This window comes from Crocodylus siamensis, chromosome 3 (assembly GCF_052110815.1).
Source record: "Crocodylus siamensis isolate JL-2025a chromosome 3, ASM5211081v1, whole genome shotgun sequence".
NCBI classification, from domain to species: Eukaryota; Metazoa; Chordata; order Crocodylia; family Crocodylidae; genus Crocodylus; species Crocodylus siamensis.
This window is the reverse complement of record NC_143397.1, coordinates 221,866,303-221,886,888: the sequence shown is the minus strand read 5'-3', so window position 1 is coordinate 221,886,888 and position 20,586 is coordinate 221,866,303. Positions and strand designations below refer to the sequence as shown.

General features: G+C 41.8%; 1 protein-coding gene across 4 annotated transcripts in view; it reads right to left on the bottom strand.

The window, feature by feature from the left end:
• The window catches only part of VPS13B (vacuolar protein sorting 13 homolog B), an 883,845-nt gene that overhangs the window by 383,141 nt on the left and 480,118 nt on the right, over positions 1-20,586 (bottom strand). For all 4 annotated transcript variants that reach the window (XM_090040420.1, XM_090040419.1, XM_090040417.1 and 1 more), the window contains 2 exons: positions 7,370-7,590; positions 3,366-3,572 (listed from right to left, as the gene is read on the bottom strand). In XM_090040420.1, coding sequence (XP_089896546.1) covers positions 3,366-3,572; positions 7,370-7,590 — 428 coding nt within the window. The remainder of the gene's footprint in view (positions 1-3,365; positions 3,573-7,369; positions 7,591-20,586) is intronic.

The following is a 20,586-nucleotide window of genomic DNA, read 5'->3' as shown; positions in this document are numbered from 1 at the left end:
GTAATTCACAAAACCTGGTTTAGGTTCAGGTCAAGACAAATTTTGCTTGGCTGGGATTTAACATTTTCTTGAAAACAGGAGAAGAAATGAAAAGCAAAATAAATGGTGAAAAACAATTTAAGGAAAAACAAGATGGAGATTTAACCTGGTTCAATATTACCACAACCATCTTGGCCACTAATGAATTAAAAAAAAATACTGAATCAGTTTCAGGTAGTACTTGGATACAAAATATACACTAAAAATGGCACTCTCCATAATGAGGAAGAAAAGCACACTGCTATGTATGGAAGTGGTGGTTACTGGCTTTAATAAACAAGGGCTTTAATGTCAGTAGGTGTTAAAATGTTGGTTTGGTGACCGCAACCATTTTGTCACACTTGTTTATCTTCAATTTTGTACCCATGACTGGATCTTGCATGAGAGATAATAAACATACATATTAATAAAGCAAACCCAAGGAAAGTCCTGTTGTGGAACTGACATAAAAAAAATGAATGGCAGCTCACGCAAACTTTTTTTTTTTAATGACAATCATCTTTTTAATTTTATGTAAAAGTCCGTCATTCAGATCCCTGTCTCTCACTTTTTGCAGACACTGCCTTGAAATTCATGTACTTTACCTGAATAGGGTTTAAAGCATGTTCAGGCAATTATTTTGGCTGGAGGGCCACTTAAGGAGTTTCAGTGAGTTCTTGAGGGATGGGGATGGAGCGGGGTGGGGGGAGGAGAAAGAGATGCCAACTGATCCTATCCAACCCACTGGCTGCTGCTGGGAACCTGAGGAGGGAAGGCTGTGCCTTGAGCTGCTCTGTTTTGCCGCAGCTAGAGCTGGGCTGGGCTGCACAGTATGCAGACTCTTCTGTCCCCCCACATCCATTCCTGTCCTGTCACTGCCTGACTTCCTATTGATGCTGTGCAGTCCTGGCACCATGGCCACCAGCAACCTGGCCTTCATGGTACAGGTGTGATACAAGTGCATCGAGTAGCTGTCCCACCCACCTGCCTGCCATGATGAGGTTCTGCTGCCATGCCACACTAACAAAGCTGGCGATTGCTGCCTCAGGCCAAGCCCCCCCATGGCAGCATAGACTCACCTCCTAGTGGTGCTGCAGCAGCAGTAGCTCAGTGCAGCAGGTGGGACAGCTACTCAGCATGCTACATGGCAGCCTATCCCATGTGGGTCTGGCTGCCAGTGGCCGTGGTGCCAGAACTACATAGATGCAGCACCAACAGGAAGCTGGGTGGCAGGGGACAATAGATACAGGGGTGTGTGGAGGGTGGAAGAGTCTGTGTACTTTGTGGCCCTGCCAGGCCAAGGACACAGCCCTCCCTCTTCAGGCTCTTGATGGTGGCTGGAGTGCTGGATAGGGTCAACTGGTGGGCCAAATTTGGCCTGCGGGCCATATTTTGCCCAACCCTTGTATAAAGCAACATTGGTTACAACTTTGCTTAATTCCAGAATGAAAACTGCTAGTTGGACAACACTGTTCCTGTAATCTACTATTCCATATTTGTGTCTTAGGCTTCGGACAAGAAGCAGTTGCTTCAGAACTGGTTTAGCCACATGCTCATATCTATCTAAGAAACAGGCACTCCATAAAACTTGGCAAGGTACTGATGCCTATCCCATCCTTATGTGCTTATTAGCTATCCCCTTATTCATCTGTACAGCCATGACCTGAATTTACAGCAAAATCAGGACAACTGATTAACTGAAGCAACCAACCTTGACGGCCATAGTCCTGCAAAATTATAAGCATCAAGCTTGTTGTCCAGTTTGCACAACCACAAGTCATACTATATCAGCCAAATAATAACTACTTCATAGGTACTGCATCCATAGAGGATGCACAGATGTAGGTACAGAACCACCTTTGATTCAGCAGCATGGCAGAGAAGGAAGATTCCTTTCCCAGCTTAACTATGTTTATCTATATAACCTTGTGCAACCCATATGGGCTATGATCAGGTACACACTGGGCATGTCTACGTGTGCAATAAATTCAAAGTCGGCTTACTACGCAGTAAAAATACTGTGCAGCAAGCCTACTGGGGAGCGTATCTGTATGTTCTCCCTCTTGGGAGCAGATTTGCCTCCACTCTGCTCTGCCCCCCTGGTGGGGGCTAGGAGATTGGTTCCTGCCCCTGGGAACTGCCTGCTGCTGGGGCAGGCTTTAGTGGCAGAGCCTGGGCCAGGACAATATCCCCCTGTCCCAGCAGCAGGCAGCTCCCAACCCCAGCTCTGTGACTGAGCCCAGGGGGTTGGGAAAGAGCTGTGGGTTAGGGGCAGAACCCAGCCCCCTGCCCTGATTTGCTGGTGGGGCAGCTAGCAGTGAGTCCTAGGCTGGGCAGGGATTCCGCATTCAGACAGGGGAAACTGAAAGCTGTCCCACCAGTGGGGCAGCTAGCAGTGAGCCTCCAGCTGGGCAGAGATTCCCTGCCCAGCTAGAGGCTCGCTGCTAACTGCCCCACTGGTGGATCGGTGCAGGGAGCTGGGACCTGCCCCTCTTCCAAGCCCCATGCCTTGATCAGCCAACTGGGTCATGGGGCTGGGAAAGAGCTGTGGGGCTGGGACTTCCCCCAGACTGGGATAGGGAAGTCTGCATGTGTAATAATATGGAACTGGCTGGGACCTCCCCCAGGCTGGGCGGGGAACTCTCCACATGCAGGGAGTTCCTGGCCCTGGCTCTGCAATTGAAGCAAGGGCTGGGAAATTGATCCTTGCCCCCAAGAGCTGCCTGCTGCTGGGGTGGACTCCAGTGGTGAAGCCCAGGCTGGGACAATGTCCCCCTGCCCTGGCAGCAAAGAGCTCCTGGTCCTGGCTCTGCAGTAACTACTCCACAGTTAATTTGCCACCTGCATTTGCAAACAGCAAGTTAACCATGGAATAGACCAACTGACTGCACAGTAAGTGTCTGCACATGTAGATGGTGATGCTTATTGCACAGTAAATTGGTCTACTGCTCAGGAAAGCATCTCATGTAGACACTCCCACTAAAGACATATTCCCAGCCCAATTTATCCTAACCACTTGTGAAATACTGGGGCAAAAGGAGGCACAAACATAAACCATTCATCACTACCATTCAAATAATAATTTAACAAAACCACTTGCATGTTATTTTCTTGCACTTTATAAAAGAATCAGCATTCCGCCAATTCTAACCGAGGTGAGCCAGATATACAACAATCATTTTCCTTTTCTCCACTTATTTCCCAAATTTTAGAGTACTGCATCATTACATGGTTATAATTCTACATAGGAAAGGTGTTACTTTTTTTTATCCTTGTGATTTTTAATTAGCCACTTGCCATACTTCATAGATTTCCTTTACTTGATATTATTTTTCAGAAAAACTCACCTCTGTTGTGGTCCCGAGGTCAGCAGATGGACTATATGTGCTGATATCCGGTGGAGCGGTACCAACGCTACTTTTAACCGGAGAACTAGGAGGAGCAGGCCCTGCCACAGACTCCACGTAAATGGATGACTGATACAGAATACCTCTCTTTTGCATCTTATTCCAGACTTTACCCATGATATCTGCCAATTCATACAGCAGTTGAACCTAGAAGGAAAAAAAAAAATTGAAAATGGAGTTCTTCATAATTAGGTGTAGAAAAATCATCACAGTCAAACTCCTCTGCTGAGATTTAAACTACAAAACAGAACTCGAGATTTCACAATGCATAGTACCCTGATAAGCAACTGAATTGCTATAAAATGAATTTATGATACCTAGGGCATGTTGGTTTTGATGAGAGAGACTTGTCTAAACATACAGTAGAAAAATCAAACTACAATATGCAGCTCATAAAAATATTAGTCACAACCCTGGCCTTGGAAAATTTTCATTAGTTGTAACATAAAAAAAAAAAATAATTTCTGGCTTATTTAACAAATACAGAAACTGATTGTCCTTTTAGAGGACTCCTACAAAAAGGCAAGTTTGCATACACAAGTATGAACATAACGAATTACACTGAATGTATAAAGAAATTCCTTTTTAAAAACATATTAAAATGACAGTTCCATGAAGCACATGAAACTGCTCTCTCTACGGAGAAAGAACATCCACTATCCAACTCAATACTCTCCTGGGATATGTCATTCCAAAATTCAGAAAACATGCTGTTTAACTTGCACATTGTTTGACTCAGTTCTAAGATATTTACACAATCTTTTGTAAATAAGCATTAATCATGGAATTTGTATGACAACATATTGCCACATACTGTATAAAACAAGCCCAGAGAAAACTGCAAACAATACATAAGCAGACCCACAGCTGGATACCATACCCAGCTTGCCATTATAAAAAATGAAAATTCTCATATTTATAAGAGGTTTCAGCCCCAGGACACATCCAGTCTATGAAACCGGCTTCTTATGTGGGTAGAACAGATGAAGGAAAACACTGTCGTCAATCTAGATTTGATATAAAACAGTACTTGATTTTGTGCGTGTGAGTGTGATGAATTCTTAAAGATCATACTACAGTCTTTCCTTAAGAGGTAAAGCGCTGGAATTTTACAAAAACCTCCTTAATACATCTTGATTTTTCTTTTGAAGCTTCAAGGCTTACAATGAGCAGGTCATATACTTTTGACACATGTTTTTCTGCTAAAGTGAATTAATATCTCAAATGTACTTTATATCTTCATGCATAAAAAATAACAGTCAACAATGATGGCCATTTTGTCTGCAGCAAATTTGTTTTAGTAATGCTTAAAGAATGCCTCATGTCCCTCATACTTTGATATGCAATGACATTCGTTTTAATCACCGTAATCAATTTTTGTCATTAAACGATTTTATTCAAAAACTGTTACTTACAGATTTCACAGATGGCTTCTACATCCTTGTAGAAAAGCACTTTCAGAATGACTGACATGATAACACTCTTCAGAATTTTATCTGACTGAATTGTATCTTGTTAACTGCTACAGATTATTCTACTAAAAGCCTTTCGGGGAAATTAATAGGACATTGGAACAGACCCAAACTGTACATCCTTGTAACTCCCCACAGACCCCTGAGTTCCTGGCACCAATATCTTTGTTAGTCAAGTGACGTGTGGGTAATTTAAGCAACTGTGGCCCTGAGAAAGCAGGATTTTGACAGTTTTAGTACCCTGCTTAGTTATAAAGGCACAAGCAAAAACTGTGGAGAGATGCTGTTACTTCCATACTCACATGCATGATCACAAACTGCCTACTGACGAAGTCTGTTATCAATGGTTCCCCCCAGCTGAAGAAATGATGCTTTAAAATACCCTTCATTAAGGCAGTAATTCTGTTCAGTATTAAGAGAATATATGTATAAAAGTGTATATAAAAAGTTCATATATAAAATTAATATAATTATTTATTTTTATTGGGGAAAGAATGTAAAGCTATTTTTTCAGGTTATATCTAAATTTTTACAAGTGGAATAAAAATTTGGCAAAGATCATGTTCTTCTTAGGGGACTAAAAACTGATGCATATATTAAGATTTTTCTGATCTCCAGGCTGCAAAGGCATACCATGTAGCCCCAGGGTTGGGAGATCACAGCTGCACCCTCCGCAGCACCCAGTATCCCACAGCTACTGGTCGCTGTGGGGGTGGAGAGGTCCCTCAGCTGCAGGACTCCCAGCCCTGGCAGGGCATGATGCACACCTGCTACTGAGAGCCCGGTTAGCTGACAGGGCTCCCACCTGCAGGAAGGACCTGCTACATATGCTAATTCAAGCTGGATAGCAACCAGCTATAAAGTTATCACGTATGTTCAAGATCTAACTTTATAGCTGGTTGGACCTGTTTATAGTGCGACAGGTACTTTGCATGTGTAGCTGGTTTCAGTTAAATTGTGCAATCGATCAGTTAGTCACATAATAGCTGTAATGTGTCGAGGGGGCCTTAGAAAAGTGCTTTTTAATTGAGTCGGATAGGTTTATTTAAATCTCATACGGTAATATACTAATGATGTAAAGGTAAGATTAAAGTCTGTGTAAGCTTAGGGGGGAAAAATCCAGAAGTGACTAAACTACTGACTTTTCCCACTGAAAGCGTATCAATCAAATAGAGAAAGATGGTTCTCTTAGGATATGGACAGACATAGTTTAACAAAGTTTAGCAAAACTGTTTAACCCTGATTCATTCAGGTTCAAACTTAGGGCAATTTAGCTCACTTGTACTGCTAGACTCATGAACATGTAACAGTTACATGTTACATGAATGAGCAACAGCCCCTCCTTTCCTTTTAAAGTGGCTAAAGTGTACGCTTGTCTGTACCCTGAAGGCATTTAATGTATGGCTGTCATCAAATAATACTATTACTGCTTTTATCAGGCAATTAAGATCTATTAGTCTACAGTCTCTGAAGTTCAGAAATACATAAAAGACAGTTTTGAGAACCATTCACTGTTAGCTTGAGTTGGCGCAATTTTACCTAATTCAATGAGAATTCATAGAAAACTGTGAAAATAGAGAAGTTTAAGTTTTTATTTTTATTCTTATGTGATTTTGTGCTGTGATTTATCACCTGTCTTCCAGTTCTCTTACCCTGGACCATCCACTCACCGCATGAATAATATGTAGCAAGTAAAGCAGGATGGACTGTTATTTAAGCCATGAAACTACTGACTTTTATAACGTAAGTGAGCATATACTAGATGAGAACTTATTAATGCTTGATATAACTTCATTTGAGAGAGAGAGAGAGAGAGCGCGAGCGCATGCACATTTACATTCTAGTAGCTTTTTCTTTCAGTTATGAATTGTGACCATTTTTCTTTGTTCATAGTCAACCCTTTCACAGTAAATTTTTAAATGTAGTGCTTTGTACAGCATCAAGCACACTTTCTGTGCCTTAGTCATGTACTTTTCAGAAGAACATACAATATTACCTTTAGTTTAATTAATAAATCTATGGTTATATATGCACTGTTTTACAAACCTTCCATTCTGTTTTCCCTTATAATAAAGGATGTCACAGCTAGTTTGAAAAACATCCCATTTTAAGTCGGTGACTAGCTGTATGAGAATCTGACCAAAAACTGCATTAGGCTATTTCAGTACATGCATCCACAGTGACAGCATTTCAGCATTTCAGCATTTAACAATAGTACATCTGCAACTGATTTCTTTCCATCAGCCAAATGATGCATTTATACTCTAGCTATTACATTTTGAGAAGAGTTTAAATTACAAAACTTCAGAGAGCTTCAAAGCAAATCTTAATCTAAGCACCCTGATCTTGATGGCCCAGTTAAAAAAAAATTAAGATGTCTAATAGAAAAAGCTCTCCAACAAAATGCAGAACAATTGTACTTAAATCAAGTTATTTTTAATTTCCTTTCATAAATCAATTAAATGGACCAACCTGGGGGTTTGAGCATTTTATTTCAAGTGACTCAAGGTCGACGTGGAGGCAGACAACAAACGAGTGTCTGTATTCTGACCCTGAAGCAACCAGTTTTTGTGACGTGACAGCGAGTGTAGAAGTGCAGCCCATGGGTTCCACTAAATTAAGTGTCATTTGTTGTCCAAGAAGAGTATATACACTGAAATGATGCAGGCTAATAGTCCAAGGGAAAGCATCTCCTAATGATTAAAAAAAAAAAAAAGGAACAAAAAAAGTTAATTAATTTTGTTGCATTTTTTTTTCTCAAAGGGACAGAAATAGAAAGAGATCAAATAAATTCCTACCACAGTGGATCTCAAGTTCATGGAAGCTTTTATTGGGCAATGGATCGGGCCCTAAGCTCTAATACAAGATCCTGTTAGACATTATGCCTGAAGATTAACACTAACATTATTTTATAATTGAAATCCAGTTTGAATTTTCAGCTCAGATCACAAAAAATCCTGGAAAACAAGACATAAAAGGAAAATATATTTTGTTGATTTACTTGATTTCTCAGAATTATACTTTTAAAATCCACCTGAATACATCACAACTAGGTAAATAAAGGTATGAAGAAATGTACATTTACAGTGACTTCAAAAGAGGAGAAGGAGGTGCTGGGGGGGGCATATGTAATTTTACACCAGCTGTTATACTTGTAAACACTACCTCTACATAAGCCTGTAGCCATTTAAGTGCAGCAAAATTCCCCAGCTCTAACCTTGCTTCATTCAGGGCCAAGGCTAGGTCACTTACATTACTACAGATTCATGCACAAGTAAATTCCAGTGTAACAGTCAATGCAGTCCCAGCGTAACAGCTGCTTCTTCCCCTTTTGAAGCCACTACAAATGTACATTTGTCCATACCCTATATGTCTACTTTATACTGATTACAGTGAATGCTTCATATTGCCTCGCATCAAAGACTTTTTCTTAATTAAGAGCCCAAACCACACTTACAGTGCATATCAGATAAGTGTATATCACAGTGCTTATAGGATCCAGGTTGCAATCATATTGGTGCAAATAGGATACTTTACCATACCTTCAGCTCTCCTGTGAAATATTAATTTTCATTTCTATCTAGGAGAACTTTTATAATCTTTGCAATCTCTTACACCTGAAGAAGGTTGCCTGTCCCTGAAAGCTTGCCAATAAACAATTTTTTTTGGCAAATATCTAGTTGGTCTAATAAAAAATATCACCTCTGCCACAAGTTTTGATTCCTTTCACAATGCTTATCCTATTTTATTGGTCGATTATTACATCAATTATCTGCACATCAGGTAAGAAAAAAATGGCTTGTATGTAAGAACTCTTCAGCCCCATCGTCTATACTTTAACATAACTGTTCTCTCGCTATAATTTGTGACACTGATCAGGAGCCACCTGTTTCAAGGCTTATAAGGCAGTCCTGAACTATGTCCTCAATGTCAAAACTACTCTTAGTGGTACAAGGGCTCTGCAAAGCAAGATAATGAGCCTTAATGAGGTGTGAAGAGCTTTGGGCTGTTGTTCCTATTGTTAATGAGCATTTTTCACACTGAGTTTGGGTAAGTACATAGGCTGGGTAACTCAGACTTTTTTCAATCTCAAGGCAATGTATATTCATTTAAGTACTCTTCTTTTGGAGTAGTCCCACTGATTTTCAGTGTATGGGGAACAGAAGCAGGCCCTTTGTCACAGACACACACTACCATTCATGCAGTTTTTAATAACTCATGTGGTAGTTGGGGCATGGTGAGGAATATATTCCAGAAAGACAAGTAAATACCAGCTATGATCTGGCAGGCAAGGCTCTTCTGCAATACCTTTTATTAGATCAACTGAATAGCTGGAAAAAAGCTCATTGTAAGTTTTTGGGCACAAGCACCATTTGTCAGGCAAAGGGAAACTCTGCTGGTGTTATGTGTTCTCCAAGGTAGAAAAGAAGCTAATTTACAACAAGCATGTCTGTGAAAATGAAATGAGTGGAAGTTAGGAAGACAATGGATAGAGATGGGGAGGGAAAGGTGTGAAGGAAAGCAAGTGGGCATCTGCAGGCAGGTTACCTGGGGTATCAGATGTCAGGCAGGTTGTAATGTATCATAAATTCAGTATCTACATTAAGTCCATGATTTTTTGTACACAGTAGATTTATGAAGTAAAGTTTGTAGGCTTGTCTGTTAAAGGTGTTTTGTAAATTCCCTTTGAGGATTAGAACTGAGAGACTGGAGAGGGTGTGATTGTCTTGTGAAAAGTGGCAGGCAAGGTTCTTAGAGTAGATGTGGTATTTTTAATTAAACCAACTGAGTAGTTGGGGAAAAAAAAGTTCTTAGCAAGCTTTTGGGCACAGTCACCCTTCTTTAGGCATAGGGAATCTCTGCTGGTCTGAAACTTGAAGCAATGAGAGAAGCTAAAAGTGTGATAAAATGTCAGGGAGATGTAAATAGGTAGAAATTAGACAAAAGGTAAGGAAGAAAGAGGAGGTAGAAGGTGGCAGGGGAACAAAAAGGGAGACATTACAGAATACAAGGTAGAAAGGAGGCTGTCTATGAAAAAGGGAATAGTTTGAATGAGGAAAACAGGAACCAGAGGAGCTAAAAGTGTAACAGGCTGTCAGGGAAAATATAAATAGGTAGTGATTAGAAATTAGAAAAACAAAAGGTTAAGCAGGGAAGGTAGGAGGAAGAAAGCAGGGAAAAAAAAGGCTAAAGGGAAACATACAGAGGCAATAATACAAGGTGAAAAAGAGGCATCAAGGAGAAAGGAAATATATGGAAATCATGAAGACAAAGGGCAGAAAAGTAGGGGAGGGAAGGGCAGCGGAGGAGAGGGGAAGGGAGAAAAGGTGGGGTAGTCTCAGACCAGCAGAGACTTCCTATGCCTGAAGAAGGGTAACTCTGCCCGAAAGCTTGCTAAGAACTTTTTTTTTTCCAAACTACTCAGTTGGTCTAATAAAAGATATCATATCTACTCAAAGAACCTTGCCTGCCTATGCCCTTAGACTAACACGGCTACAACCAAAAACCCAGCAACTTGGGAGAAGTGGGCACCCACAAGTAATTGGATATTTTTTCTCTTGGATGGATTTTCCATGTGCATTTATTCTGATACTCAGCTGTTGTTTGGTTTCTCCTACATATTTTCTATCAGGTCATTTGTTGCACTGGATGAGATCTATTATATCACATCTATCCAAAGAATCTTGCCTGCCTATGTCCTTAGACCAATACAGCTACAACAAAACAACCCTGCAGCTATGATCTGGCATATACACTTGTATGCAATTGCATGTGGACTAGCTACTTATGCCTTCCAACAGAGTGTAAAGTAGGAATCTTCCCTTGGCAGAAGGCTAGTCAGGCCACCTAAGTCTTTCACTCTCCTATGTACCTTAAGGGGGGATGTTGCCCTCGCCCCCTGCTGAGCAGGTCTGCAGACTCTGCCAAGAGTGGAGGGAGCCCCACCCCCTGCTTCCCCAGGGAGTCCAGCACGGCTTCACTAGTGCAAGTGTGGAAGCTAAAGGTGTGCAGCACAGAGTCATCGTGATAGACGCGGCTGGGCAGGCTGTCCTCGCCCCCACACGCAACGCTGGCCAGAGCTGTGCTCCGCTGGGCGCTAGTGCCTGTGCCAGGCATGAGGTCCCTGAGTGCTCCCCCCTCCCTGTCCGCTGCTGCTGCTGGTAGTGGTGGCTGTCCACCATGTGGGGGGAGTATGAAGGGATCCCCATACCCCACAAACCTCACACACCCATACCCCACTCCTACAACCCCCGCTGATGTATACACACGCCCCAACATACCCTATACCCCCACACACAGCCACACCCCCTCACAACCCCCCCACATACATCAATACACACACACACACACACACACACACACACACTGCCCCACCTCCCATCCCCACACACAATATAAAAAACTAAGACTTCATTTTGAGTTATTATACAATCCCTTCAATATACAGTACACAAACACAAATCATGAGAAATATTTTTTGTAATAAAATTAAATTAGGTTATAGTAGGGGTTTGACTTTTAGTGTATGATTTTTTTTTTCTGGTTCTAAGATGACAACCCCCCCTTCTAAAAGGAGTAGTTTTGGGGGCGGGGAGAGGGGCTTCTGGTGGCAAACGTCAGGGGTTAGGTGGCAGGACTTCTCGTCCCAATATGGCGACCAGGGGTGGGGCAACTGTCAAGGTGTGGGTCTACCTATGTGGTCCTTGCCAGCTCGCCAAAACGTATTAAGCGGCCCTCCACTCAAAATAATTGCCCACCTCTGCCCTAGTAGCATATTAAGGTGGCTGCAACTTAGGTACAACTAGTTCTCTCCATGTTGTCTATGGAAGAAGAGGAAAAGCAGAAAGCCATTTAAACCAGGCCTTTAAAAAGACAAAGGGAAATGCTTTCCAGTGAGAGAAACCTTTGACAGCTAAACCAGACAATGATGAACAGATCTGGCTGTAGCAATCAGAGGAGATGATCTGATGGGGTGGGGGGAGTGAGCAAGAGAGAGAGAGAAATAAGGTCCAAGGGGCCAGTAGTCCCAGAAAGACAAATGAACTAAAACTCACAGAATACTCAGCAGGGATGAAGAAACCTAGGCAGGGAATGGATTATATGCATTTTCTATTTACCAGTAACATGGAAACATGGCTGGTTAAAAAAAAAAAAAAAAAGGTGTGTTTGATTTAGAAATCCCTCTGAAAAGTCTGTCTCATTTGCATCAGTTTTTGAATGTTCTTAAGGATTAATCTTTATACCAGAATGCCCAAGAGAGTTGAGCTCTAAGGAGGGTGAAGTCTTGAGGCACTGGTTTTGGAGCCTAAGGCAGCTGGATTCTGTGGTCCCACTTCCAAGGGGAAGAATTTATGCCCACTGAGATCACATGAACAAACGGAGCACAAAAACATATAGACCTAGTGTGTGCAAATCCAAACACAGCAGTTTGCTGAGTGTCAAACCAGTAGGAGCTTGACCATGCCTGTAACACTTTGAATTAGGGATTATCCTACTGGAGGAAGAGGCAACATGGTGAAGTGGATACAATGGTAGGATGTCTACTACAGATATCCAAAACAGGAACAAGAACTGGACCATAAATTTGCTAGGGAACTGGCTGAGGCTGCACACTCTTGGTGCATGGTTGTCATGGGAGACTTCAACTACCCAGACATCTCATGGAAAAATAATCAGGGCATTATTGTAATTGTTGTTTGTTTTTCCATCCATGCCTGTTACTACTAGTACCATCATAAATTTCATATACTTAGCAATAAATAACTTTTATAGTCAAACTGGTGGTAACTGGGTATATTTTTCCTTCTCTGCTTCCCCTTCCCCACTTGCTCTGCAGCGACGCTTCTTTTACCTAAGCCAAAGATCCCATGTGAAGCCCAAAAATACTGCAGGGTCCGCTCATCAAGGGGCTACCACTACTAGGACAGTTAGGGCAAAAGATTGGGACGTGCTGAATTTGAGACACATAAGGGGATCGGCTTGTATAGGCTGATTGACCCAGTTTGGCTCAGACATGCCCTAATGAACTGAATGCTGGCCCATGAGGGTGTCATCTGGACACCCAGCCTGATTCAGAGGTATTCTGTTCACCTGTGTGCTTGTGTCTGACTGCATTTTATTGTTACCTTAATGAACTGATTCCTGGCATATGAGGGTGTCAGCCTGTCCATGCTAATCAACCCAGCCAGGTCAGGCATGTCACGTTAATTTGTGTGTGCGCGTGTGTATGCATTTGACTGATTTGGTAGCTGGAGGAACACAGCCCTATTGAAACAGAGTCCTGCAAGACAGCTCCACGGGGGGTGAGGACTTGCAGAGGGGAGAGATACAGCTCCAGATAGAAACACAAGTAACACAAGCAGCATATTGATAAAATTATAGAGACCCCAGGCATGTACCCGTAATAAATGAGTGGACCCCAAAGTGATGGGCAAATCTGGTAACACTAGCCCTGGTGTTTATAAATGCCACTTTTAGGCTCTGCATAGAATTTATTCTTGGAAGCATATTGGCTCAAACACCAGAGTATTTTTAATATTTATCACTGCTCTCTTCTATGCTGGTAGCCTGACAGAAGTGTTCTCCCATGTGGAATATCAATTTTTTTTTAAATTAACTTTATTTTACCTTTAAATGTTTTGTGAAGACTAATTCAAATAGTTAACCAGAAGTTAATATGTAATTGGTGGTATCTCTGTACAATTTAAGTGCACCCTAAGGTGACTGCTGAATGTGTTATTTTGATTATTTTAGCTAACAATCATGTTGTCTATTCATGTTATCTGCCCATCATGGTAAAACATATTGATAAAATAGTAGAACTGCAACTCATTTTTGTTACATATTTGCTCCCACATGTATTGGTTTATTTCCTTTTTTAACTACCTTGTTGCAGTAATATCAGTTGCCTGTGACCTCTAACAAGTGTGAAATTGTTCCTTTTTATTATTGGGGTAGAAAATAATCTTGTAATTAAAGCTTTTGGGATTCAAGGAGTCTGGATTCTATTCCCTGTTCAGTTAAAAACAGCCAATGTAATCTTTAGCAAGTCTTAGTCCCCATCTGCCTCAATTTTCCCACTATAAGAGGAAGTTATTACTTCATGGGATGCTATGAGGATTTGTACATTATTGATATTCCAAAGTGTGCTCACATTGTTCAAAAGAAGGCAGTAGTGAAAAGTATTATTTATCGTCTTAATAGAAAGCCACAACAGTGCGACAAAATCCTTTGCAAGCAACAATAAAGGAAATGTTTCTATAATCCCTCAGCCCTTTTAGGTGGGGTGCAAAGGATACTATTAAATACCCAATTCATTGTTGGCAACTAGATGCACCAAGTAGGATGTTACATAGAAGAGCATAAGAGAACCCTACACTACAGATACTGAATAAATGGGCTATATTTTCTTCTAAGTGTAAGTCATAAGGAGCTAGCATTTTAGGGCAACATAGCCAGATATTCAGGTTTTGATGTACTTGCAGCTGGGAAAGTTCTGAAAACAAAAAGGTTGCGCTTGGAAGGTTAAAGAGTTTGGCCACAATTTAGTTCAACTTCTGAAATACGAATGCAGATTATCACTGGGATTGTTTATTGTATTTGGTTTGATAACACTGTGTGATGGAAAAGACAAGTGGAGACAGCAACATAAAGGAACATGGCAAGTTTCTATTCTAAAGTACAAGTTAGCTTTTCAGTTGAGAAATCACTGTTTGTACCACTCAAAATCGTGCTGAGAACTCTGACTAAATCCAGTGAAGTACTTCAGCACACATTTAACTTTAAGCATGTGGACTTCAAAACAAAGCACATATGCAAATGCTGTTAGATTAGGTTAGAGTACTGAACACTAAATTAGCAACAGCCAAAAATACAGTATATTTTGCTACTATTAAAATGCAGCCTTCAGTCAAATTGTTATGCAACAGTGAAATTGTTAGCATAACAGCAGTTTAAATACTAGTTTTCTAAAGTCATTGCTCTTGGGGATATTCCAGAAGTAAATTTATCAAATATAGAAAAAAGAGCAGCTTAGATCAGCCCTGCCTGGGCCAGAGACAAGAGGAATGGGAGTAGAACAGAAGAGTAATCCTAAATGTATTAGTATCACATATGATTCGTGGGGACAGCAAGGGAAATGGAGGCATTCAATTTCTTTGTTATGCTTGCTTCAAGATTCTTAAACAGCTTAGTGCTGTAGTACAGCTGTCCTTATTCAGGTAACCATAATATTTTTTTTTTACTAATAAAGTTTCATTAAAGTGAATATATTTAAGTAAAATATCACATATAGCACATTATGGCATTCCAGTGTGTCCAACTTGCACAGGCTGTCCCTTCACAGATATAAAGTTTGGAATCCCCTGACTTAAATGACTGGTAGTATGCACAGCACCATACAATCTCATAACAAATAGTGAGTTGGTATCTAGAAATTTCAGCAACTGTATTGATACCCATGTTAACTGCAGTTAGCCATGTAGTTAATATGTCAGCATATTAACTGTATTAATGTATGGCTGTGGACAGATGTACGTTTAAATAGTTTTATAATAGGAGAGTTGCTGTTCAGGAACATGCATCACCTGTTCCAGTTTAAGAGTTTTCTCACTCCTATAAAAAAACAGAACTTTATACCAGAGGCTGTAAATAGACTTTTCATTTGAGGTGGGCCTGATTGTCTTGGTAGTCAACTTGGATCAAAACAGGCACAGCTCAGTCATTTATACACAGTCATTCTAACTTGCACTGCTGCTCTTTTGTCAGTAGGGCCTCTGACAGATATTATCCTTAAGATGCGATCAACTAGTTAATCATGTCTTAAGTAGCAACCTGGCCACATGTTCATTTAGTCAATGGTGTAATAAAACAAAGAATAAGGCTAGAAATAGATGTCACTGAATGGAGTGGGTCAGCTGTTCTATCATGGGTCAACAAACAGATGATTCAACTGGGAGAAATGCATGTTGCCCCTTGTCTCATCCTTGATCTTTCAGGATAATGGGCAATGTGAATTCCTTGCATTCCCCACTGCCCCTGAACCATGCTGTGGGCCTGAGGCAGGAGGGAATGCAAAGTTTCCCTCTACCCAATCAGTTCCTCATAGACTTCTATTCGTTCAACATTTGTGCCGACTTAAAAATTTTAAGGTGGCACAAATGAGATTTCAGATGATGTCTGTTCAGATTCACAGACTGTAAGGTCACAAGGGACCTTGGAAGATCACTGGGTCCAGCACCCTGCACAAAGCAGGAAAGATAACTGGGGGTCAGGTGACTCCAGCAAGGTGACCGTCTAGTCTCCTCTTGAAGATTTCCAGGGTAAGTGATTGCACCATCTCTGGAGGGAGCTTATTCCACAGTCTGGACACCCTGACTGTGAAGAAGTTTTTCCTAATGTTAAGCCTGAATCGATCTTCCAAGAGTTTGTGGTCATTACTCCTGGTTTTCCCTCAGGTGCCCTGGTGAACAAATCCTTGATGTACCTGCTCACCAAACCCTTGCTGTACTCCCCTAGTATAGCGGTAAGCTGCTACCAGGTCCCCTCTCAGCCTTTTCTTCAGGCTAAAGATTCCCAGATCCCTCAGCCTTTCCTCATATGGCTTGCCATGCAAGACTCTGATCATATGGGTGGCTCTTCTTTGGATTCTCTGAAACTTGTCCACGTCCTTGTTGAAGAACGGTGCCCAGAACTGGTCACAGTACTCCAGCTGTGGTCTCACCGGTGCTGAATACAGCCGAAGAATCACTTCCTTGGTTTTGCTGGAGGTGCATTGATTAATGCATGCCAGAGTATTATTTGCCCTACTGGCTACAACATTGTACAGCTGGCTCATATTCATACTGTGGTCAATTATTATCCCCAGGACCCTTTCATTCATTGCAAGTCAGTTTGGTACGTGCAAGTCGGTTTGGTACTGCCAACCCTGTAGGTGTCTGGAGGGGATTTGGGTGGCAGGCAGCATCTGTGAAGGCAACTGGGGAATCGGAGGGCAGATGGGGTCTGAGGGGAGTTCCTGGGGCCTGGGAGGGTTTGGTAGGATCAGGGGGCTCACGGGGTCCATGAGACGGCTTGAGAGGGGACCAGGGGCTATTTTTAGCCCATTCAACACCCCCCCCTTGAACCTACCTGCTTCCCACCACCATTACTTCCTTGTCTCCTGACAGTAGCAAATGCTGATAAAAGCAGCACTGAGAACAGCTTGTGGGATGATGGGAGGTTCAGCTGGGGGAGAGGGGGGAGTGAGGGGCCAGGGGGCTGAAAACAGCTCAGTGCCAGGGGGCAGACAGGAAAAGTGCAGCTCTAGGGCTGAGGCAAGCTGCTGGGCTTTCCCAGCCTTGGGGGTGTGCAGGTAACAGTACAGAAGTTCTACGCATTGGTCTAACCTAGCTTGATTAAGTTTGAGTGTACATCAATAGTTCCACCTGCATGCTCCTATAGTTTGGGACCTACCAAATTCATGGCAGAAGCGGGGTGCGCTGTGAGTCCTTTTATCTTGCAGGTTTTCCGGCCCCCCCATTGATGGAGGGGCCCTGTTTGAAGCTCACTCCAGGGAGGCAAAAACTGCAATTTTAAATATGGCCCCATTTTCCCTCCCCACCACTGGTGGGCTGAGGGGCCCCAGATGGTCCTGCTCTTTGCTGCTGACTGGCAGGGAGGCAAAAATGGTGCCACGTTTAAAACCGCAGTTTTAGCTTCCCTGATAATCAGAAGGGAGTGGCAGGTTCCAGCTGCAGCCACTTCTCTTTGCAGCCCAGATGCAGCCCAGCACAGGCAAAATGCTTGGCCATGGCACTGCACAGGGTGAATGAGGTCCCAACCACCCACTGAAGCACATGTGCTGTGGATCACAGGTTGCCAATCCCAGATTGAAAAAAAAAAAAAATCAAAATAGCACAAATTGATATACTGATATACTTCTATACAGATAACCCAGAGATGGAAAACCCTTAAATCTTCCTCCTTGCCACAGTGTGTATTGTGGGAATGAGAGCTTACTCACTTAAGCTATACATACTTTATTCATTTCAGATTTGTCTATACATACAATGTATGTTGTCTTTTCTAATAATAAACAATTTCAGCTGTGAAAAGCTCCTTATTATTATTCTACTGTCCAGAATCTTGGCTATCAGAACCAATTTTTGATGGTTAGCCATAAATTTCTATAAACCATTTTTGCCATTATTATAGGGAGGGATTTTCAATTAGGGGTGCACCAATAAAAAATTTTTGGGCCAATACCAACGGCCAATTATTAATCTGCCATATCAGCTAATATTGATCCAATTACTGAAATGCAGCCCAGAAGCTTGGAAAGCAGCATCTGGCTGGTAAGTCTGTTGGGGGGAAGGGCCAGGGTGGAGAGAGAAGAGGAGTAGTGGCAAATAGAAGCCCTCATGGTGAGGGAGGCAGTGAGGATGGGGCAAACACTGCACAGCCGGGGGGGGTGGGGTGCAGGACAGAGTCACAAGTCATCCGGGGGAATACGGGAGGGGGAGCATTCCCTACAGCAGTGCACACCCCCAGGAACAGGGGGGCATGTGCCCCCTGGATCTGTGTGTGGGGCAAAGGCAGGCTGCTGTTGTGGGCAGGGGGGCTGGGCCTGGACTGTGCTCATGGCTGGTGGGGATGGGGTGGGAGATGGCAGTGCTGGGAAGGGAGCTATGTGACAGGCAACAGCCACCCTAAAATTGACCCTAGCCCCCCTCCCAGCACTGCCGCCACCCACCCCACCAGCCCTGAGCATAGCCCCAGCCCACGCCCCCACCAGGAAGAGGCTGGCAGCCTTCAGCCCCAAGCACACAGCCTTGACCTCGCCCCATGCACAGATCTGGGGGGTACATGCTGCCATGCTCCCCACCAGGGGTGTGCACAGAAGTGGGAGCTGCTCCCCCCGCCATCTCCCCCACATGAGTTGCAGCTACGTCTTGTCCCCCACCCCGCCCCAGCATCACAGTAACTTCCTCTGCCCCAGCTCCTCCCTCACCATGGAGGCCTTGATCACGCATTTATCAGCAACATTATTGGTCACATGAGCCACAAAAAGCCAATTGCCAATAATGTCAATTTACATGCTGATACGAAATGGACCAATGTATTGCTGCAGCTCTATTTTCAATATATGTAGATGATTATCATAGGTGAGGTATTAAAAACAGGTGTACACAGAGAGATTATTTTTTAACATTTCTTTAGAAATTACTCTGGCCAGTTCCTTAACAGCATTTGCTATTATTCTCATTATTAACTCCCTAATACTTAATAAATTTAATTAAGTCAATCTAGGATTGCTGCTTCTCTCTAGTTCTTACTCACTTTCTTCTTAAATCATAATGACATATTTAACGTTATTTAGAAATATATGTGATGGTCCATCTTATATTTATTACCCAACAGATTTCTGAGTAATGTATCCTTTTGTTATATCCATGATAAACTCTGCTCCATTTTGAAGGCTATTTGGTCTATGTTGTTTACAGGAATTCTGAATAAAACTACCATACTTAATATGTTCTTCTGAATGTAATTACAAAGAGTATTCTTAAAAATTACATTTTCTCAGAGAAACAGTATTGTTGGAACTTAGGAGACAAATAGAAAGATTTAGGTAGGTTACTGAATGAGTTATTCCTGTTGTCTGTTGACACTGAGGTCAAAAAGCCTTCCTGACAATGTAGCAGTATCCCTAGATGACAGCATGACTGTGCTACTTTCTGTTAAATAATAAGAAAGTGGAAGTGCCCTGGTAGCAGTCTTAAAGTAACTAATCACAACGGACCATTGCTTGTATTTTTGCTTGCAAAAGTATGAACAGTCCAAAAATAATTTTCAGGAAGAGTAAGGCTGGATGCATACAACTTCACAGATAAGGTAATGTGTTTTAAGAATGATGTTATGTCCCTGGAGTCTTGTTTAAATGTAGGAGGCAAATTAGAGTCCTTCCCAATAAAAGTCTATAAAAATTACTTACCTCTACATAGGAGGAAACAAAGAAGGTGACTTAAAAGCTTTGAAAAAACGTTCACACTAGGCTGTTTTGGGGGAGGTTTGGCATGGGAGAAGGCTACAACTCCATTAGAGAATCAAAAATATTAAGGTTGTGAGAACTTCTGTTTGGCATTATTCCCAGAGCGAAAAGCCACACACAAATACATTCCTTACAACAGGACTTATCCCAGCCAAGGGTATTATCTCTTGCACTAGAATTGTTCCTCCAATTCTGAGTTTGAAAAACTCAAGTGTCTTCTTACTTTTTTTTTTTTTTTTAAGTTCAGAGAACAATACACACAATTTAAAACCGTTTCATTTTTGGTTATAGGTATTTACTTTCTATTATTCTATGTAACAAGTAAGATCACTAGAAGTCAACTAAATCAGAGGAAGGATTTATTTTCACATTTGCATTTATTTTCTGATTTGATAGCGCTTGATATACTATTAGAAAGAATATTTTTTGTATCAAAAATTCACTGCAGTTTGTTTTCACTGTTGCAGGTGGGAGTGGAGGATGGGAGAAGGTGCAATGGTGATTACAGAGTAGAGGAGACAAACATCATATAAAACATAGTTCTAACTATGTACATTAGTAGGCCCTTAGGAGCAAGAATAACAATTATAAATGATTTTAGCTCTGTTTTCATGCTATATGCTTTATGGTTTTTAATATTTAGATAATATTTTGTGTT